Source organism: Athene cunicularia (assembly GCF_003259725.1).
Source record: "Athene cunicularia isolate RWA chromosome 2 unlocalized genomic scaffold, athCun1 chr2_part1, whole genome shotgun sequence".
Lineage (NCBI taxonomy): Eukaryota > Metazoa > Chordata > Aves > Strigiformes > Strigidae > Athene > Athene cunicularia.
The window spans coordinates 87,492,562-87,511,141 of record NW_020799095.1 but is presented as its reverse complement, the minus strand read 5'-3'; the positions used below and the strand labels follow the sequence as shown (position 1 = coordinate 87,511,141).

Genomic DNA, 18,580 nt, shown 5'->3' with positions numbered 1-18,580 from the left:
GTGTAGATGAACATTGCTGGTGATAAAACTGCATCAATCTTGTCCTCATATAACTCACCACAGCAATTACTTACGTGATTCAGAAGAATATATTTTCCATATGTAGTGATTTGTGTGATAAAAGGGCACTAGAGTAATAAAAAGTGTATATTTCACTGGTGATTATGAAACACTGTGTGCCTGAAATAAGTATAGTGGGTAATGTCAAATGTCATCTGCAAACTTAAACAAACTGAGTCACATATCTTATAGAAAACCGTCCAACAAATATGCCAACAAACCAATCTAGGGCAAAGGACTAATGAGAACCAATGCAGTTTGATTACTGTCCAGCATTTTTCAAAGAAAATTACCTGAGAATGTATTTTTTAAATATAGGTTATTTTCCCTCTTTAATTTTTAATTGAAAACATTATTGAAGTTATTTTTTGAAAAAAAACCCTACCATTTGTCTGAATCCTTCAGTATTTTTAATGGAATTTAATTTGATTTGTTCATTTACACTGTTCTAAGTGAACCAAACATTTCTTTGTTTACTTTTCAAACAGAACTACGGAGAAAAATCTCTTAGGTCACTTGTAGAAGGAACACTGGAAAATTCTACCTGGAAGAACACAGAATGAACTGTTCAAAATTTCTATACAAGGAGACTGGAATTAACAAAAATATGGAAAACATTGTTCCTTTTAACAAATCTTCTGAGAAAAATCTTGTAAAATTAAATATGGAAAGGGAAAAATACTCTCCCAAGTGAAGAGCAGGAATTTATTGATAGATATGTCAAACCACTAATAAGGTAATATACTCAAAAAAAGAGAAAAAGTTAAAAACTTAATCCCTGCGGTTAAATAAATGACCTAACAGATACAAACCATCACCTCACAGAATGTGAATATTGCAATAAAGTTAAATACCTTGTTAGCAACTGGGAATTAAAGCTATACTTTCCAGTTTAACTGTCTCTCTTTGGAAGATTTGGATTTAAAAAGAGACAAAAATCAGAAACTGGCACTATTTAGATTAGGAAGAATCAAGCAAAGAAATACAAGTAGGACTTTCGGAAGCTCCCAGCTCCACATGGGGACTTGCAAATGGGCTCTGAGGACAGGTACAGGGGCTTTGAGAGCCTGAAGGAGCCCTTGCTTCCTTTTATTTTCAGCAATCTGTTTTGAGCTGAACTAGTTCACTGGTGTGGAAATAAGCTCCACATACAATATACTGGTACAATTTTGTGTGGTGTGCTGTGTTTTTTGCATAAAGCATGATGTTTTATGTGAAAGGACAGTTATATCTTACTGTCAAACTATGGCCCCAGTGCTGGTCAATATCCCAGCTCCTAACCCTGTCACAGCAACTGACTGTGCCTTCAAAACACAAATCCCTCGGTACTGTGATACATGCTGAGGTTACTGTTAATCCAGAGCCACTCAGAGCTGCCCAGTAAGGCATGCTGAGAAGCAGAATATCTCCTAATTCCTGATCCCTTTGGGGGGATCAAGTAGGACCTAGCTCTTGGTTTCATAGCGTGCTTGGACATTCTCTGAAAAACAGGTATCTACACCTAAAGTTGTTAGGGGTTTTTTTTGGTTGGTTTTGTTGTTGTTGTTTTGTGTTTGGTTGTTGTTGTTGTTGTTGTTGTTGTTTTTCTTATTTAAAAGGGAATGTGGGAAGGCATCCTTTTGGCTAGTAGCTCCAGGACCAGAGCTCTCACCCGGGAACTGGAGACACTTGGCGCTAGTGACTGAAGGCACTGCCCAACAGACCAGCCTGATCACAAAGCTATTGACTGTACAGAATTATTATTTTTTTTTTTAAAAAAAAAAGCTCTCATCCTTTCCTGTTGATCTTCATATTTTCATATTGCATATTTAAAGATCTGTCAGCATGAAAAAAAGCAGCATGAAAAGCAGCAGGCAGCCCAGCAGAGCAGGCATTCGTGGTGGAGAGGGAGGACAAGTACTCCAGGCAGCTCCCTCTGCCCGGCTTCCCCCAAGGCAGCAGCACCAGCCACACCAAGTGGAAGCAGCTGAGCCAGTCTTTCACGGGTGTCCTAACGAACAGGCATGCTACGAATACACAGAACAGATTGAACCCTTCAGGCAATGTAAACTAATGGCTATCTAGGTTTAGAATCCAGATGGGGCTCAACTCAAGATAGGTGTTCAGCTGGTTGGTGCTATCACAATCAGATGCTTTTAAAACCTTCAGGCTTATGGGCTTTTAATCGCTAATAGTCACCTTTGCAAGTTTGTTGTTGTTGGTTTGTTTGTTTGTTGTTGTTTTTTTTTAACTATCAAGGTTCAGGATTCCTGGTTCCTGAGGTCCATTTTAGTAACTAAATATTTTTGTGGAGATGGGCCTCAATGATCATTTTGATTCCGTCTCCAAATTAATCTTGCATCTCCTGTGACTGTTTCTGAAGGACATTTGCAACTCAGAGACAAACATCTAGAATAACTTAGTCCCACCTTATTGGAGAACCTAAAGGAATTCAGATGATCTGGTTTCTTCATATACAAAGTTGTCTCATTCATAGATCCATCTTTTCACTATCGTATTTCTTTGTTTGTGGTATATCTATAGTATTCAATTTAAGTGCTATTAATGTCACATTTATTTTATGTATGCAAATATCCACATATTACCACCTAATGAAATTTAGAACAGGTCTAATTATAAAGATGTATTCAAGGAAGTTTTAACTCACTCCCAGCCATCAGGAAAGAAAATATAATTTTCATGCGTATCAGTAAATAGCAGCTTGAAGTCAGTGTTGTGCAGAACAAGCTATGCTTACCATCAGCAGCCCTTTATAAGCGTAGACAATCCCAAGCCAAATTGTCATGTGAGTGTTTTCGCAGTGCTCCAAGATTGGTCGGATGGAGATATCTCTGCCTGCAGGGTCCGGCTGCAAAAATAAAAGGTGATATGTCTGGATTCAAATTTCATTTATATTCACACCTCAGAGGTACTTAAATCTATTCTTAGTAGACTGAGGATGTGTAGAATAGAGTGTACAACTTTAACTCGTGATGACTGCAGACCCATGAACCTGCAAAGGAACACAGTGAAAACCAAAGATCTGAGGAAAAACTGCATGATAGCTATCACCAGGTGAGGTCACCTCTACTGCAAGCTAGAAAGAAAATGTCTGAAGTTACTGTGTCTTTAACAGTGTCAGTCACATTTATCAGCTTTAAGATATCTAATTTTTCTACAAGGCAGACAGCTTGAATGCACAGGCACGAAAATAAATGTACTTAAAGTCATCCTTCCTTTAACCTGCGGTTCTTGTGTCACTGGCAAATGGCTGATAATCTATGAAACACTTCTGTGTTTCAGGTGTTTTTTCATTGCTAACCATGAACTAAATCAAAGACCATTTACTATGGAAACTATAGCAGTAGCTTAGAAGAGAGTATAAATCATCAAAAGTCCGGAAAAAAAAAATCTCCTTTAGAGCAAGTAAACATCTATGCAAAATTTAATACTGCTGGAATCTTAGTAGCTTTCAATTTGTTTTGAAAATGAGATTGTATAAAAGTGAAGAATTAAGAGGACTTTCAGACTATCAAGACTGTTTGTAGAGCAAGTTATAACTAAAGACTCAGAGAAACCTGCAAGAACAACTACTTCGCTTTTTTTTTTTTTTTTTACCAGGAGAAAAAACAGTCGACACAAACTGTTACCAGTGACTATGCTGTCTAAAATTAGAATATATATTAGGGTCCGGTCAAACTGCTTTTTAATGGTGTACATTGTGTAGGAACACAAGGTGATTCTAAAACATCTTGTTTTACTTAAATGCTGCAGAATATTCCTGTTGCCTATTCTGAGCAGTGTGTACCTACAGTGTGTTTTGTTTTACAGAAAACATGAAAATACTGAAAACTATCTTTCCTTTCTACTTTGAAACACTGGATCTGAACTTCAGCTAAACTAAAATCAACCCAGACATAACTTTCCATACCTGGTTGTCTCAGTGGGCTTTGCAGTTTCCCTTTCTGATGAATAATGTGTAAAAGTCTTATGCAGAAGTATAATGATAATTATATGAGATAAGGAACAATCATGTTCACACCAACGAAAACACAGAATTGTATGAGGAAGGACTTCAGAGAGATCAGAATAATTTCCTAAAGCTTATTCTTGCTCCTTCTGATGCTGGTATGAATTTTGCTATGGATTTCCGTGGTCACAGCATTAATCCACAGCTCAGTTTCTTCCATCAGTCTTTTCGTATGTGAAGCATTGCCCTGACTTCATACACTGTAAAAAAATAATGTAACAAATAAGGAGGTAGATATGGGGATGCGGGGGAACCCAACCAGCCTTGTGCTATGCACTGCACAGTCAAAGGATTCACAATTTTCTTTGCAAATCCTGCAGTAGGCAGACATTAACATCTAAACCCTCCTATCCTGGAGTTTTGTAGAAACCCTGAACAGGAGAATAAAGATCTTTGAAAAAAAGGTGTCCTAAAATAAAATAAAACAAAACCCAAGAAGGCAATATTAACTCTCCCAGAGAGCTTATGACTCCACCCTAATGGCTGCTGATTGCAAGCAAACAACCATTAGCTCAAAAACTGAAATGACTGAAAACATTAAGTGACATCACGACATTTAAGATGCTGCAAATGTTTGTCAGGGGGTCAGTTGAACTACCTCATTCTCCCTCATCAATGACAAAAGCCCAATGCTAAAATTTGGGTGCACTGAAGGGAAATCACCTTTTCATGTCGAAGTTACAACCTGCTATATTCAACATAATGTTTGACTAGTATGAAATAAAATTCACATGACAGATTATTCAAATATAGTTCTGAATGTGTAACTGATGTGTGAACAGGACTGTACTACAGAGACATTTTCCTGAAATTCTAGACTACACCTAAGCCTGCTATAAAGCTTTTTTTCCCCCATCTTTGCGTTACAGTATACCAACAATTGCATCCCTCATGGAATTATAGAAGTTACATAAAATTCAGGTTTGTGGGCATCAGAATGTCTTTCTTTTTTTTTCCCCTTCACACTGGGGAGTCAGTCTCTTAATTTCTTCAGGTCTACATGCTTTCTGCTATGTAGTCTTTCTCTTTTGGTTTCATACTTTTGTGAAACAGGAAAGTTTATAAAGTAGACTTCCACTTGGTGAGATGGTCAGCGCCATGTGGTTCATTTCCCTTGTCCCTGGATTGAAACCTCCACTCACACTTAGTCTGATGGATTCCACCACTTTTAACCAACGATGAGTAATCAGAATGATTCCTTATTTCAAAGAATATTACTGAAATGAGAACTCCTGTTAGGCCAGTGGCAGATTTTATTTTTATTTTCACTATGTGGTTGTTCTCTAATGCAAATTTGCTGATAATTGGAAAGCATATATCCATTCCTTACTCAAAACTGAGACCTGGGCGGAAAAATGATTAAATGGAAACATAACTTGTTTTCAAATATTATTAGAGAGAAAAAAAGTTTCCTTAGTAGGAAGATTGAAAGATTTTATAAGGTAATTATAATTTTAAAATTATGTTAATTGTATAAAACAGTGTATTCAGATTTTCTATGTGAGATAAGAAAATCTTGTGAAGTGCTCTAGGGGGAGCAGGAAAAGAGAGAATACCGGCTGCAGCATCAGCAAAAGTTTACATAGGGCAGTACTTCTTGCAGAGCACTTTCCAGATCTGCAAGTTGGTAGTATTTTAAACAAAAATTTGCTGAGGTCTTGTGCATGTGGAGTTAAGTGTTGGCAGGTAGCAATAATTTTACAGTGAACTGATTTTGCTGATTACTTATCCCTACTGCAAAATGACATTCCTGTTTTACTGCTTTTAATTTTCCATTCTGTTTCTTCCCTGATTTTGCATGAATTAACTAATCATAGCAAAAAGCTGGGTTAAAAAAACATATGATATTTTCTGATGTCAAAAGAATTTTTAAAAACTCTACAATTACAGCTGAATGGAGCACTTCACTGACCTCACTAATCATCCACCATTTGTGCACTTTGTTACTGCTTTAGAGAGGATGACAACATAAATGCTACCAGTGATTATATATGTATTGGAAATTTGCCCTTTCCTTTTATAGAAAACAATCTAAATGCCCTTCAGATGTCATTCTCAAAAGCCTGAAGACCTCCTATCTTGTGATTAGGCTGAAGCTTTCCTACCTCTTATGAAATGTAATAAGGTTTCTGACATTGACATCAATTTTTTGAGTGTTTTCAGCAGTTGAACATAAACAGTTTAATCTGTTCACTTCATACAAGAGTTGTGTATCATCACCAGTAAAATGCTTGTTCTACATGGGATCTGCTAGGTCGAGAAAGCAACCCAAGCCAGTAACCAGATTACCTATAGAATGTTTATAACCCCTCTGTGCGTGTTGCAGTTTTTATCAGTCAGTTCTGTAGTTTTGCTGCCTTTTCATTTTCTTTGCTCTTCAGTCTGCTGGGGGTCTAGCAGATTCTCATTGTGATAGGTGAGCGATGGCTTAGGTGGGTACTGCTAGAGGGAGCAGTGAAGTTTAAAACCACCTGGAACCAGCAGGAAAATTTGCAGGAGGGATGCTGGCAGGAGCAATGGCAGAGACTGCCGAGTGCCTCCTGTCTTCCTACACATCCTCAAACTAACTGAGCAGCAATGCGACTCTTGTTTCCTTCATATATCTATGGGTTGCAATACCAAACTACAGGCTTGGTTTAAGTTGTTTTTTAGAGTGGCTCATGTTAGGGAAGCAGAAAGGCAGTGCTCCAAGCACAGGTGCAGTTTTCCTTGACCAATTATCTCCAATTCCTTTAAGGATCTGTCTCCACTTGAGTAAACACATGTATGCAGTGTAACGGACAGCTTTCCTTGTCTCAGACTGAGGTGTGCAAAGATAGGGCAAACCACCCTGAGGCACCTGTGCCTTCTGGTCATGATGTTATTTGATCCATATAAAGACAGCTCTTATCTCCTTTTTTTTCATCAATAACTACAGTTTCTTAGTGTATATTATACTAGCCAAAATCCCTTTGGAAAAGACCCTGTGCAGTGGGGGGCTATTTATATGATGATTAGTGTATAACTTACTTATTTTGTGTCTTTATTGCCATTCCTTCCCTATAGCTCCACTTACATCTAAAAGGAGGACAGGTCTACGTTCTATGAGGCATCTTATCCAGCAAATATCTGTGAAGAACAGACTGAGCCACCACACAGTATCCGAAAGTCCTTGACCTTCCTAGGGTACTTCTATGTGGTCGTGGTCACCTTTTCAGGTCCCATTGCCAGTACAGCAGATGATCCCTATTTACAGAGTTGTGGTGCTGCCGTGTTACACAGCTCACAGGTGGACAATCTCAGCAAGCTTTCTAAGAAACTTTGCAGCAGATTTCCAGTGTGACATTTTGCCATTTCTGCAGCTACAGTTTTATCAGTGATAAAATCAAAACATTAAGCCTCAGTCTTTTCCAAAGATGGATATGAAACATAAGGTAAATAGTTGCAGCTCCTATGTTTAAAATAACCTGTGCAGTTCCCATAGTATAGGAAAATACGGGATCATACTCTTCTGTCACACTGTTAAAATGGTCTTCCTATACCATCCCACTCTTTGTTTTATTTTCCCTTTAAATGACTTCCATCTAACTGGCATAATGACTGTATACTATTGCTAGTATGCAGCATGAATTAGATATCCCTGGCATTTTTAATTTGGCACATTTAACAGTCATATGGAGCTCAAATGTGATTCTTTTTCTGAAACCCCAGACTTTGCTATGTTAGAAGATTCTTACTTCTTTTTAAATTCACTTTTTTATTTTTTTAAGGATAACTATAGTTCGTTTATACTATGAATTCTATAGGAAATTAAATTTACTTGCATGTTGTAACAGGACCTGCTCTGTGCTAAACTGCATATCTGTATGGAAAGGTGTTCTACAAAAGGTTTTAAACAGTTTTCACATACAGTGTGTTGTAGCCAGGCTCTCAATTAATGATGAAAAGAGAAAGAGAAGATTCAGAGGCTGTCTACTTTTCAATTGCTTAAAAATTTGAGGGTATTTTAGAGAAAAACAACTGTGAGATGAAAACAACATTTGACAGGAAATGGATCCCTTTTGTTTCATGTATTTTTTACTTTGTGTAGTCATACCTTGTATGAATGCAAAATAGCAAATGAAATACTAAGCTGGGGTAGCTCGCTTCTAACGTCTTCCAATTAAAAATTTGATAGGCAACTTAGAATAAAAGCTTGTTTGTTCGTATCTGAGCTTGGGTTCAGATACATTAAGAATCACACTGTATGTTGTATAGTAACTCAGCTGAGTACAAAATTGTTACTGGATTCTTGCAGTTCAGTGACCAATTTCATTTCCCTTCAAGATTAATTGATAAGTTTGGTCATTTCTGTAATAGTCTAATGATCCAGGACAGTGATTTATTTAAAGACTTTTTCTTCATGTATTTTCTTTGATTCAGAGTCATAGGACAATTTGATCATGGATCAGAAAATCAGCTTACAATAGGTGAGCACAGTACTATTTCATATAGTAAGGGCTATTTTCCAGTATAGGAATGCAAGATTCTGTTAATATAAACAGGGTTTAAACTAAATAATTATCCTTACACCTGGACACTTCATGGTCCCTGCAAGAGAAATGAGAAACATACATCTTCGGACCTCAGGAGAAGGTAAGGCTGAGGTTCTGAGCAACTACAATGTCCATTGCATCCAGTGTGTATCCTTGATGCTCTTCCATGCAGACCTCAAGGAGAAAAAGATTTTAGCCTTGAATTAAGATTGTTTTTTTTTCAAATTGTTTAAAAATCTAATTTATATTTGTAAAAACATTTACTCTTGATGACTAGAAATATGCAGCTGTAGCAAGATAGCATGCTATATCAGCTCCCATGCGAATAGAAAAGCTTCTCCTAAGGATCAAAAGTTTATGGAAAGTTATTTTATTTTTTTTTTTCCATAATCTGAGGTGGAAGACAAAATTTTATTTCATGGAATAATTACAACTGCTTCAGCTCCCAGTCTGTGGATTTATTTACTTTGTACTGAAACAATGGCTTAATGCTCATGGCACTGTGAGAAAGGGAGCTGTTACCTGATTTCCATACATAAGTAGGAGGCATCATATGAAGGTTAAGCAAATTGCCTAGGAAATCAGAGAAGGATTCAGTCTATAGTGCTTTACTTCTTTGAATTATAAAAAACTTTATTTCTGATATCTATGATCAAAATACAAATTTTTACTCCAGTTTTTATTGCTTCAGAGATAGAAGCAGTTTTCTACAGTAAATTTCTAATTAGAAAATTGAATTAGGAATTTCCAAAACTCTAATTCAAATTCTAATTCTAAATTTTAATTAGAAATTAACTGGAAAAAAATCTTGGAGAAAAATTTATCTATTTGAACCTCTTTTTGTTTGGAAAAGGTCAATTTCAATAAATTTAATGAAGTTACACTTAAAATCAGTTTTTCAATTCTTTACAATGTTCCCCTGTGAAGTTATTTAAAATGAAAACGAATTATTTTTAGACTGTGCCCAACTTTATAATTAGTATTTATCTATATTAATTATACAGATTGAATTACTGTCATTTCAAGTTGATGTAAAACAAGAAAAAAACCTGGCTTTTTGTTTTGTGAAACTTTTAGAAACTTTATCTTAGTCCACAACAGAGATTCCAGCCTCTTCAAATATGTTAATGAATGAGTCTGAGGATTGAGCTTGAAGTTTCCAATGGTTCCACAGTAGTGATGAGTACTTCAGCAGTGCAGTATAGCATTATCATTTTAAACTATAACCCCACTGCTTAGGCTCAGGTGGGAACTGTGTGGGGCAGAAGTCAGCCTTTGGCCCAGTATGCCCTTTCGTCCCAAACCCAGAACAGGAGTGGCTTGGTGGAATTCTCCAGAGAAGGATTTGCACAGAGATGTGGTATGAAGTGTTTCAGGATGCAAGTTTTCTCACGTAGATCTGAATACACAGCCTTGCCTATGTGATATAAAGGATATCTTTAGGTTATCCAGGATGTTTACAGAGTATTTTCTGCTTCATTCATGTGCTTGTTATACTGAAATTCATCTCCCGACCCCACCTGTCAGTGGACTAGACTTAAGCATTATCTGCCTTCATAAAAAATTCAAAAATTAAACTTCTGACAGTTCAGAAGAAATCCTGTTTACATAGTAACTCCTAAAAAAAAAAATCTTCATTCCAAGTGGTATTTTAGCATAGCATACACATGGGGCACTAATTCTGTAATGCTTGGCTAACTAGAAATCATCACACAGTGAAATTACATTTTCTGGAATAGCAACGTGCATATCCTTATTTTTTATTTGGTCACTTTATTTTCAATTTGGTTTTCTAAAACATAAAATAGATGTACCACATAAGCCAAGGAAAAAACTACTAACACATTTTAGGGCTTCAAGGATATGACTGTAGATATTTTACATCACTCAACTTTCTACAAATACAGAATCTAGGTCTAACTTTACATGTGGATGAGAGCGAAGAAAGAAAGACAGAAAAAAAGAGAAAACATGTTAGAGACAACCACTGTATTTCCTACTACCCCAAAAGAATAAGGTCTGTAATACAGTCGCAGTGGTAGTCACACTGTAATGTCTTTAAAACAAACCTACTTTATCGCTCCCCATCTGTCTCTTGCACAGATAATTCCATAAAGCAATAAGCATACGTACTGTAAGTTAGTGTGATTGAAAGATGGTAAAATGTCAGAAGAGTTATTTATAAGCTTTTTTATTGTAAATGTGTCTACACATTTAGTTGTAAAGAAAATCTCTTAGCAGCATTATTTATAACATCACTTTATCTAATGATTTTTATTTTGCTGTTACGGTGCTTCATTTTTATTTAAATCAAACTGTTTTTTAAGAGCCAAAAGGTTCCCAGAGCTTTCTTGATATTTTTATTCCTATCATCCCCTAATCCAAGCAGTTTCATTTATTTTCATTAATGTAAAACACAAAAAAATAGATTAGACTAAGTAAAGAAACCCCTGTGATCCCTGCAAACAAATGAAGACTAGAAATGAAAGGGAAAAGGCAAAATCATCTTGTATCTTGAAGTGTTTCAAACAACTATGACTAAGCCTTCCCACTCTGCACTCAGAGATCTCTTCAGTAGAAATTTTACATCATATTATTTCCTCAGAGAATGTTGCCCCAATTACATATCTAGGGACTGAATAATGAAACGTTTCTGTGTATGTGCATGGAGGCAGCAGGACAAGTGTTACAAAGACTTACTAAAGTATTCTCAGCAGTAGAACACGTGTTTTTCTTTGAAGGGAGGGCAAAGGGCCAAGATATTTAAGAAAAGCAGGTTAGAGGAATGAACACCTTTGTTACTACCCAGACCCTCCTGTGCTACACAGATTCTTCCAGAAATGTGCACTTCTTGGTATCAGCTTCACAAACTGAGGGAGAATATTTTTCCCTCCTTTCCTGTGAAGTTGCCCAGACTTGTGGCTGACAACCTGGACTTGCAGATTTTTCTAGATTTTTTTCCTCTCCTAACTAGATTTTCTGCTATGCTGGAGACCACGCCAGCTACTCTTCTTGGTGGCTGGAGCAATTCAATGCCTCCTTGCTTATGGTAACGGAAACAGACGGAGTTAATGCATAAAGGAGAACAGCAGAGCAAAATGCACAGGACAGCCATAGAAGTAGGTATTAGGGTGGCCCCTGCAGGATCCAAGAGAGAGGCTCTTTCTAGCAGGTAGGCTTTGAGTTGTAAGCAAGCATATGACTTATCCTTCTTTCTGTGGCACTTAGGGAAACAGGATTTAGCACTTTTCCTGCAAAAAAAGCCCCATTTGCATCCAACAGCTAACAGAATCCTTCATCCGTTGCTCCTCCCAACAAGAAGAGCTCTCAGGTCCTCAATTGTACCCAGCTGTTCAGGCCAAGGAGGGCAACAAACTCACCTCTATAATCATCTTATATTTTTTGTTTAGTGCTATAATTCCTTTGATTTATGATAATATTCATTAATATGCCTATTTGCATTGCAGTGACAACGACAAATGGACACTGTATTCATGCAGAAAGTGAAAAATCCCTTCCCTATTAGGATTAAAAGCATACATATGTGGTGTGGGAGAAGAGAGAAGCATAAAGTAGGGTTGTATGACATTTTTGGAGGCAAACATCGGTGGACATCACTGTCCCCCTATGTTTCTGGGCTGTGGCAAATGAAAAGCACTATTTCTCAACATGAAAGACATATTAATTTCCACACCTATTCTTTTATTATAGTCTCCAAAATGGTTAGATGATGGTCCATCAACCCACTACTGGAGGATTTTGTTGCCATTTCTATGACTACACTAAGACATAATTAAGAAATTGTTGTACTAAGTGCAGGTCTTTTCCTCGTTTTCAAAAATTTTGAGAAAACCTTTAATTCTCAAATGCTAAGACTAGCTTAATAATTACATCACAATAGTTGTAACAGAAGCATCTATGTCTCCTCCAAAGTATTTATAGAATTAGGTGATTCAACCCTCCTACCACAAAAGTTACAGTGTCTAAATTCAACTCCTAATTTCTTGTTGACAGTCAAATATGAGGTGCATCTTAATATATGGAAGTACTTAAAAACATTTGTCTTTCATAAGAATTTCAAAGATTTCATTTTTTTTCTCCCACCTTGCAACACTAGTAATGTCTCAGATATAAACATTTTTACATACCATCATAAAAAAATTGAATGGATGAATAATAAATAAATAAAGGTCAGGTCAACAGAAATACTTTTATTACTTCAAAAGATTTAATTTGGTTTTGACCTTTTAAAACTGTTAACCTTATTTGATGTAACCTAACTGCATTTTGAAAAGAAAGGTTATTTTGAATTAAAAAGAGATTTTCTTTAGTTAACAAAGGTCAACAAGAACATTTTGGCACTTTTTTTCATGGGGAAACTCACTGAGACTGCCTTTTTTTTAAAAGTCTATGAATCTTATGACTATTCAATGTTTTATGAGAACAATATCTCAATATCTAAAGTAAGGAATATCATCAGCAATAAGAGTATAAATCCATGATCTTGGCAGATTACTTCTGAAGATTCACACGTGGTAGCATAACTGATCCTATCTTAGAGCAGAATGACACCAATGAATGAACCACACATATTTACAACTTTTACTGGCATAATTATGCCAACAAAGCCTACCAACTGGAGGTGAGTGTAGGTGACTAAAGTATGCCTTCATCCTTGGTAGAGTCCTGCTTCAGCTATGAATTAGCCCTCAGCAAATTAAAATTACTCTTGGACTCTTAAATTGATGCCTTTCCTGCCTTAAAGAAGGATTTAGAAATAAGGCTTAGAATTCCATAGTTATATTTGCATTACAGTTAAATGCGACCACTTTTATAATTGTCTCATCTTCAGTAAAACACAGGATGTAGCTTTCTCTTGCATCAACCAGTTCGAAATAAAACACCTTTTTTAGAGAAAACAGTCAATGATGATGAACCTATATAGCTCTTGCTGAGTCAATTCTGTTGACTGAAAAAAAAAAAAAAATTACCCTCATTTTGCTCCTTATTTCTAAAATGTATTTAGTGTCAGGTTCCCTAAGTTTCTACTATGTTTTGGCTAATGAATTGAAAGGCTATGTAACAAAATCTTGTCCCTATGTTCATATTTACAGATTTTGGCCCAGTAATCTCTTATTGTAGTCCTTGATAAGCCAATCCCAGTGATTTTTACCATAGACATGTTTTATCTTTCTTTAAAAAGTCTCATTGCTCTTCATTGTACCACTGGACCAGCATGTTTCCTGAATTCTGAGGAGTGGAATAGAGCACACTATGTTTGTCTAGGTTGCCCTGGAGCCATATCCAGGATTAATTCCACCATAACACCCATAAAATCTCTCAATTTCTCTTTTCTCTATTCTAAATGAATAGAGAGATGTTAAGATAGTTTAAAAGCTATAGCAAAGAAAAGATATAATCTTGAAATCTTATTCACCAAGTATTTCTCCTGATTTCATAGGAACAGTTGACACGAGTAAGAACCAATAACAGTTTCACTAAGCTACCGTGAAAGTTACATGCCCTCAAACACAAAAAGAACAGCAGTTACAGAGAACTTTGATTTTTCCATTACAACTTTCTTCTACAAATAGCTATTTCAGTGTTGCCACTTCTATTGACGTTATCCAGAGCAAAGCAGGCAGTCATGGGAATTTTTCTTTCTCTCAGTTCAGTAAAACTTTTATGCAACATTTTTCTTAAATAATTTATCTTCTTTCAGCATCTGTCAGACCAGATTTCATTTAACACAAGTCTACCACACAGTTTAAATGTTGCAGGTCTTTTGCTCTGGTACACGACAGAAGAATTTTCAGTTGATAAGAAAGTAAGCCAACGTGAAACAAAACCTAGCAACCATAAAATCCATTTTATATTTTCATAGAATTGTTTTTTACATTGTTAAGCTCCATATCATATAGCTGATTTTTTTTTTTCTTCTGAAGCATATATTTGATATATATGTATATATTGGTATATATGTACAAGCAGGTAACTCTGAACCTACTCTACCTTGCAATTCTTACATCTTCTTGACAGCAGCACATTTTTTTATTTATAAGATTATGTTTCAGTGAATTCTTGTATTAAAAGATCTGGATGAGACAAAATGCTTATTTTCAACCTAAAGAATTATAGGAAGCATTGATCTGTAACCATTTTCTGACATATTTTCATATTTTTTCTATAACCAAATATAGAGTGTATGTTTATAGCTGTACATTTTTTTTCTTGTCATATGAACTGTAAGTTGTTCTGGTAGATAGAGATGATCTTACCTACAAGCATCTTCCCAGTACAGATGTATCAGCTGTCAGTATAAAATGATTGTTTCAGGATCCAGTATTGGCAGCACAGTTTGTAATCTTCACTGGCCCCGAAGAATTCATTGAGGTGGTTATTTTTGAGGTAAAGTGCTTCCACTGTCTTCTGAATCTATCCATCCTTTTTTGTAATAGGGTGCACTTAGGCATTTTATCATTCCTCCTGTTATTTTTTTAGGAATGCCTGTTACATAATTTTATTTTAGCATGTGAGCATGTGTAATTCTTCTCAAGCACTTCTAGAATGGCCATGAAAGCCCTCAAAAACTCTTTCTCAACACAACCCTTGACAGCTTACATTTACACCCAAGTTTTATTTCTGAGATCAAGGCATTGAAAAGAAACTGTAAATGGATCAGTGCCTTTGTTCTTCCATACCATTTTTCACTGCTCCCTGGAGGACTGGCAGAGGACGAGATAAGCACCGGCAGACAGGCAGAATCAGCATGAGGGCATGAAGAGCAGCCTATTTCTGAGCAGTCATGGTTGGTGTCAGTTAGGTTCGTCTGACGTGGCATTCATCTCCTTTGCGGTATCCAACCATAGACACTGGCCTGCCACACATTTCAGGACAAACCTCTTCTGTTTGAGCTACTTGAGTGATTATTACACTGTCACCTTATCCCCTTCAAGGTAGCAGTGTGACAAGACTTGAGGAAAGGCTGGAGTTGCAACCTTCTGGCACTTTGCACTGGACTGGTGCTGCAGTGCTAGAGGATTTCCCTGGAGCTGCACCAGGTCAAATAGCTGCGTAAGGTTAAGCAGCAGTGGTGTGGCCCCAGGAAATCTCAATTTTGCTGTGCTTTGACAAGCTAAGGAAAATGCAGAATGTTCTGCTACAGAGGATCTCTGGAGCAGCTATCACAAGAGCCAAATCACAGAATCATTCAGGTTGGAAAAGACCCTCAGGATCATTGAGTCCAACCATCGGCTCTACTCTACAAGGTTCTCCCCTACACCATATCCCCCAGCATCACGTCCAAATGATCCAACTTGGCAGGTTAGACATCTTAGCTCCTCTGCTGGAAGAAGCTTTCCTTACCAATTAGAAACTGAAGCTGGAGTTTGTGTTCACAACTCATCTGAGGCATGAAAAAGTGTCAGTGGTGACAACACTTGATCACTCGATTCTCTAAACGGCAGTAAAGACATTTGGCAAATTGATCAGAAGGGGAAAACGGAACAAGGAAAATATTGAAATCTTAAGAAGACTGAAACATCAGACCATGTTGGTTTGAGAAGACTGTGGGGAAGATGTGAAATGGTGGTGAAAAATATTCCCTTTTGCCTGCGAAACTAAGCAGAAATGGAGGAAGGGGTTAAAGCAGAAAGTGGCCAGGTTCAAATGCTCCCCCTAAATAGCATCTCCTTCTGATGCTGTCTGCGACAGCTAGTGAGATATAAACCAACTGAGCATCAATCCCATACACAGTCTCCCAGTTAACATATATAAACAAAACCCAGAAAGTAGTTCTTTCTGTGACTTGGTCAATATTTTTCTGTCCAAAAACCAAAATTTTATTCTAATTGTATTAACGATTTTGGTTTTTTATGAACTTTTATAAAGCTTTTTCTTTTTGAAGCATGTTTGTGTAAGTAAAGGTGTATTTCCATGGCAACAAGGCCTGATGTTCCCACAATCACCTTGACGTTACTTTATGAATACATCAGGCATTGAATACAACAAATTAAACAATAGCAATGATTTGTTAGAAATGCAAAACCCACTTTCTTAGAAGGTGGGTGAAGGCTACAAAACTCACCTTTATAGGAATCAGAAACTATATTATTATTTTAGTAACAGGAACTCCTACCCAGGCAAAATAGAAGTGCATCACTTTGATTTTAACTTAATAAAAACGGTGAGTATCAGCTTGAAAAAAAAAATAAATCCATCTAGTGTTCCCGTCCAGGTAAGAACAGACAGGGAAAGACATATGACAGTTGCTCACACACTTATCTTCCACTGAGCAGTGCTAGGATATCAATAGGATGGACAAATGTAAAAATTTAAGTAGAGCATGATTTACCTAACGCGCCTAAACTCCAAGAGTTACATGTTACGTAGAATGAATAAGTGGCATGGTTTATTTGCATTCAATTTAGGAATTAAAACATCTCTCGTTCATGAAAAATTTTAAAACTGCCACCAAGGTCAAGTTGGTTCAAAGTACTAGTACTATTATTTTCAGGGAAAAAAACTGCAAAATCTTACCTTAAATTTCAGAACATTAGAGTTTTCATGTTTTTACCTGGATTTATACCAGGTAAACATTATAAAGAAAAGCCTGGACTTTGACTTTAACTTTAACCAGAGTTAAAACTTACATGAACCCACTCCTTACAGACAGTTTGTGATAGCCTTCCTAATTAAATAGTACCATATTCCACAAATAATTCTCATTGTAGTAATTAGGTCAACATGTGGAATTCAGTATAACCAAATTTTAATAAGGATATTTGAATCTTGCCCTTCAGAAGCAGATAGCCCACATTACCTAATTTGAATGTTAAATGGTACCTTAGTGCTGTATGAGCAAATTGTCACAATCTGGCCCTATGAATTTAAACTTTTATGGATGCATATTAACTTCTTATTGTTCTTTAAATATATTTCCCCCCCCCAAAAAATAAAGCATATGGGATCTCAATTACTATATCTGCTAATTATGACTAAATAAACGGTTTTAATTTACAAAGTAGTATATTTAAATACACTGATTTCAAGTACTGAATAAAATAGTCACTATATGCAATTTGGATTGAATCAAGTGGACATGAATCTAAACATTGAAGTATGCACTGTTCACATGTGGATCAAATCAAACCTGAGGACCAGTGTCTCTTGTGACAAGCAATAACAGCTTCCTCCAATACTCTCTGATCTATATTAGCTGTGTAAACATGTTATTTTTAATCAAAAATTATACTCTTATAATGCAGGTGTTACAGTTTAATTTCTATTCCCGACATATTTTCAAAAATATGACTTCTGATTCTCTCTTTATACAGTCTCTACATTTGCCAAAATAGTCTCATATGAATCCAGTAACATCTAACTCTATGGTTAAAATAATTTGCCTATGCCACGCGTCACAAAGACACAGCATATAGCTTACAGACTGAAATCAAATCCACCAGGTACAATTTGTTGCTTCTGGATTTTTTTTTTTTTGCCAGAATACGTTGCAGAATTTATTTGGTGGACCATTAATATAACTATATACCTGAAATTCCCTGATCAAACACCTGCCTATACAGACATACAGTACCCCGGAACAGGATGAGGGCTTATTTGCATGTGTGAATGGCTACCTTCAACCATTAGCATTCCATCAATATGTAAGTGAAACAATAAAAATAGAAGTAATAAAGACACAGACGAAGGACGTGACTGAATACAATTTTTTCCCCATCATCATGTCACTTTTTAACAAATGATGAATGCTCACATCTGTACAAAATAGCGTTGAAAATGGCTGTAAAAGACAGGCAGGTGCAGTCTCTGTTAGCAGAGGAATTTATTTTGTGCATATGGACAGTGGCAAAGAAACAAGCTATGATGTTATTAAAGCTATCCATTAATGTGACTTCCCAGCAGGGTTAATGTGTCTTTACTAAAGGGTGCAAAAGGATGTATTTTTCAATCTCTGCGGATAAGTGCAGTCTGAGTA

The 18,580-nt window shown here is 36.4% G+C and overlaps 1 protein-coding gene across 1 annotated transcript in view; it reads right to left on the bottom strand.

Moving 5' to 3' along the window:
• Positions 1-18,580, bottom strand: part of GABBR2 (gamma-aminobutyric acid type B receptor subunit 2) — a 469,556-nt gene that overhangs the window by 37,981 nt on the left and 412,995 nt on the right. The window contains exon 14 of the mRNA XM_026841737.1: positions 2,798-2,908. Within this exon, the coding sequence (XP_026697538.1) occupies positions 2,798-2,908 (111 nt within the window). The remainder of the gene's footprint in view (positions 1-2,797; positions 2,909-18,580) is intronic.